General features: G+C 58.6%; 1 protein-coding gene across 2 annotated transcripts in view; it reads left to right on the plus strand.

Moving 5' to 3' along the window:
• Positions 1–3354, plus strand: part of MID2 (midline 2) — a 52026-nt gene that overhangs the window by 35444 nt on the left and 13228 nt on the right. For both annotated transcript variants that reach the window (XM_010003435.1, XM_010003437.1), the window contains exons 3-4: positions 463–558; positions 2854–2961. In XM_010003435.1, the coding sequence (XP_010001737.1) occupies positions 463–558; positions 2854–2961 (204 nt within the window). The remainder of the gene's footprint in view (positions 1–462; positions 559–2853; positions 2962–3354) is intronic.

Raw genomic sequence — 3354 nt, forward strand, 5'->3', positions numbered from 1 at the left:
GGAAAGGCAGGAGAGTAGCCAGAGGTTTCAGCAGCAGCAACTGGTTTGAGAACATTTTTGAGAAATTCGGATACTCCTGATGTTTTTCTGGCTGCCATGAAGTGTTTCAGGGGATGCAGGAAAAACTCAGCTGTGTTGCAGGAGCACAACCCACCCTGGCTCCTCAAAGGGCAGGCCCCCACACTGTCATCTCCAGCTGGTGACCTGCTCAGGGCCACTGCTGTGCCAAGCTCAGCAACTGCCCTGTCATGGGTCGAGCACTTGGAGAACTCACCAGGGTGGACAGGATGTGCCAAGAATCCCAAGAGCCTTTGCCCAAAGTCATCCAAGTTGTCTCTCCCTCAGGCATCATGTTTTGGTGGCAAATGGTCTCGGCTGCTAATGGGGGTCTGGGGACAATGCTCCAGCTTTGCTGATCTTCTTGTTTTTTGTCTTTCTCCTCTCCCACTTCTGGACTCACAGCAAACCCTGGAGACAAATCTCACCAACCTGGTTAAACGCAACAGTGAACTGGAGAACCAGATGGCCAAGCTGATCCAGATCTGCCAGCAAGTGGAGGTTGGTGAGAGGGGGCAGGAACCAGGGGGGTGAGGGGGAAGGTGCCCCGGGAAGCTCTTGGCTCAAGAGATGGGGTGCTCCTGTGTCCTGTCCATGAGGGCTGCCCTGGGGGCAGAGCTGAGCGTGGTGGGAAGTGTTGCTGACACCGAGGGACTGGCAGGAGGCTGAATTGTTTCCAAGAGTTTAGTCCCTAGCAATGGAGGATGTGGGGATGGTTCCCAGGGGTCTGTAGGGTCTGAGGGAGAGGGTGGAATGACTGGGAGCCACTGGGAAGAGACCCAGGACCTGCCAGCTGCTCTGCACATGGGGGACAGCGGGTGCTTTGGGTGCAGTGTGGGTGACACAGCATCCAAACAGCTCTGCTCTCGGGGAGCAGCATCCAGCCTTTCTCCCGCTTTGCAGTGGCAGGTGGTCTTCCTTGCTTTCCTCCCTCCTCCCAAACACGTGCACTTGTCTCTCTGCACCCTTCTGCCGTCAGGGACAGGGCACCTCCTGCCCGAGCCCCCCAGCAGGGGGGCACCACTGGGGCTCAGGCCAGCAGGGAGGGGGAAGGGGTTTGTGCAGCGGCGGCAGCGGGAGGAGGGGGCAGGACCCTCCATCCTGAGAGGCACAGGACTGAGCTGGCCTGGCTGCTCTCACCACTTGATCTCTAAGGCTCTTTGTCCCGGGGTGCAGTCAGGCATCTGCTTGTGCCGTGGGCCCACAGCCCGTGCCAGGATCCCGGCGCTGCCTCTTGGCTGGAGCCAGGAGCTGAGGAGCGACGCGCTCGGGTGCCGGGATTCCGGAGGAAGAGGGCGGTTCAGGCCTTGCTGTTGTTTCAAAGTGCACATGCCAATTAATGGCTAATTAATTTTCAGCTTTGTTTACTGGAATGATACATGGAGAGAGGCTGTCGCAATTAGTTTCTTTGTAATGAGCTCTTGATATTTTTGGTTGCTAAATTCAGCAGCAGTTCCGTGAACCGGCACCTTCCCAGGGAGCACAAAGACCAGCTCCTGCAGGGATCTCTGACGGGAAGTCGGGGGGGTTGCCAGAGCCTGAGCAAACACGATGGCTTTTTGCTGCCCCCTCGGTCACTCGAGCCCTCACTGGGGACACGCAAGCCCTGTGGCTTCCCGTGTCCAAGCTGCCTCTGGGCTGGGCAGGTGGGATGGAGGGCGGCTGCTGCTGCCAGCCCGACTCTGGGGCCAGGAAGGTGCACCCCAACCCCTGTGTAACCCGCAGGCAGCACCACTGGTTTGTTCCTGGCTCACTAGGTAAGGTCCTTGGTCCTGTCCTGATGATCTGCAGAGGAGAAGGGTGCAGAACCCTTTCTGAGAGTGCTGGTCTCCAGGAGCAAGGATGTTGGCTGAGCTGCAGGTTTCTTCCTGGGGCGGGCTTGCAGCTTTAGGATTAATTTGCTCAGGAGCCCGGGATCTCTGCTTGGCATGCCAGGCTGGAGGGGGTCCTGGTGCTTGCTGAAGGACCACCCCCTCCTCCTGCTGCTCTTGCTCTGCAGCCCAGGCACCCAGGGCTCCGTGCTGCCGGCAGAAGGGAGCACCGGGGCTGCAGAGCCGGGGGGACACCCCGGCGAGCGGCAGCGTCCCAGCCCCGGGACCCGCGGCGCTGCCGCCCGCGCAGGTCGCTGCGGGCTCCAAACCCACCCTCGGCAGCTCCTCCCTCGGCAGAGCTGTCTCTGCAGACCATCGCCTGTCTCCCACTGCCGTGTTGCATAATCTGCTGCCCAGGTTTAAAAAAAGATCTTGTATCAAATGTGTTTGGCTCTGGGCTGCCTTCAGACTTTGCACACAGCTCTGAGAGTACAAAATGAAGAAAACCCGTCTATGCCCTCGAGTTCACTGTTTCATTGAAGGGATAGGGCTCAATTCTCCTTCTGTCAAGTCTCTCCCCCCTTTCCTGTCCATCTCCCCAAGGATGCTGGTCTTTCCTGGAGCCAGGGGCTGAAACCTCCGCCTGGGCTTTCACTGCACACTTTGCATTCCTTCCTTCCAGATTTCAAATAAATAAATAAAATTTTAAAAAGTTGCATTTGAAGCCTGAAAAGGGGCCCAGCAGGGATTAATTAGCCAAAATTAGGCAGGACACGTGGCTTTTGCAGCTTTTTTGGTAGAAGGAAGTCACTGTTTCCTGCTGCCTCCTGGGGCAGAAGTTCCCCTCTGCTTAGGGGAGGGGCAGGGTGGGAGCTCCGTGTGGGACCTGCATCTCCCTCAGTCCCAGCAGGGAGGGCCGTGGGGCTGCTGGGCTCGGGGGCTGGTGTGTCCCTCTGACACGTGTGCTTTTGCTGCCCCTGGGCAGGTGAACACCGCCATGCACGAGGCCAAGCTGATGGAGGAGTGTGATGAGCTCATGGAGATCATCCGCCAGCGCAAGCAGGTCATCGCCGTCAAGATCAAGGAGACCAAGGTGAGGAGGGTTGGCTCGTGTGCCCGGGGTCTGAGGGTCCTCTCCTCTGGGGTGGCCACTGCAGGCTCTGTCCCTCCTGTCCTGGCACAGCACAACAGTTGGGCAACCGGTGGTACTGGGATGTCCCAGGCACACACTGAGGGGGCATGAGTGGTCTTGCTGGTGCTGGAAGAGCTTTGGGCACCATCAGTGCACACAGTGTCACCTCCCTGCTGCCCTGAGCCATGTGTGGGTCTGGGTGTCCCTGCTCCTGCTGTCCCCAGGGATCTTCTGCTGAGGAGAAGTGCTTGTCATGGCTGGAGGAGGGAGGGCATGCAGATGAGCATGGCACATAGGTGCAGTGCCTTGGATTGTTCCAGACAGGACTCTTCCCACACGGAGCTGCCAGCAGAG

This window comes from Chaetura pelagica, unplaced genomic scaffold (genome assembly GCF_000747805.2).
Source record: "Chaetura pelagica isolate M959 unplaced genomic scaffold, ChaPel_1.0 scaffold938, whole genome shotgun sequence".
Classification (NCBI taxonomy): domain Eukaryota; kingdom Metazoa; phylum Chordata; class Aves; order Apodiformes; family Apodidae; genus Chaetura; species Chaetura pelagica.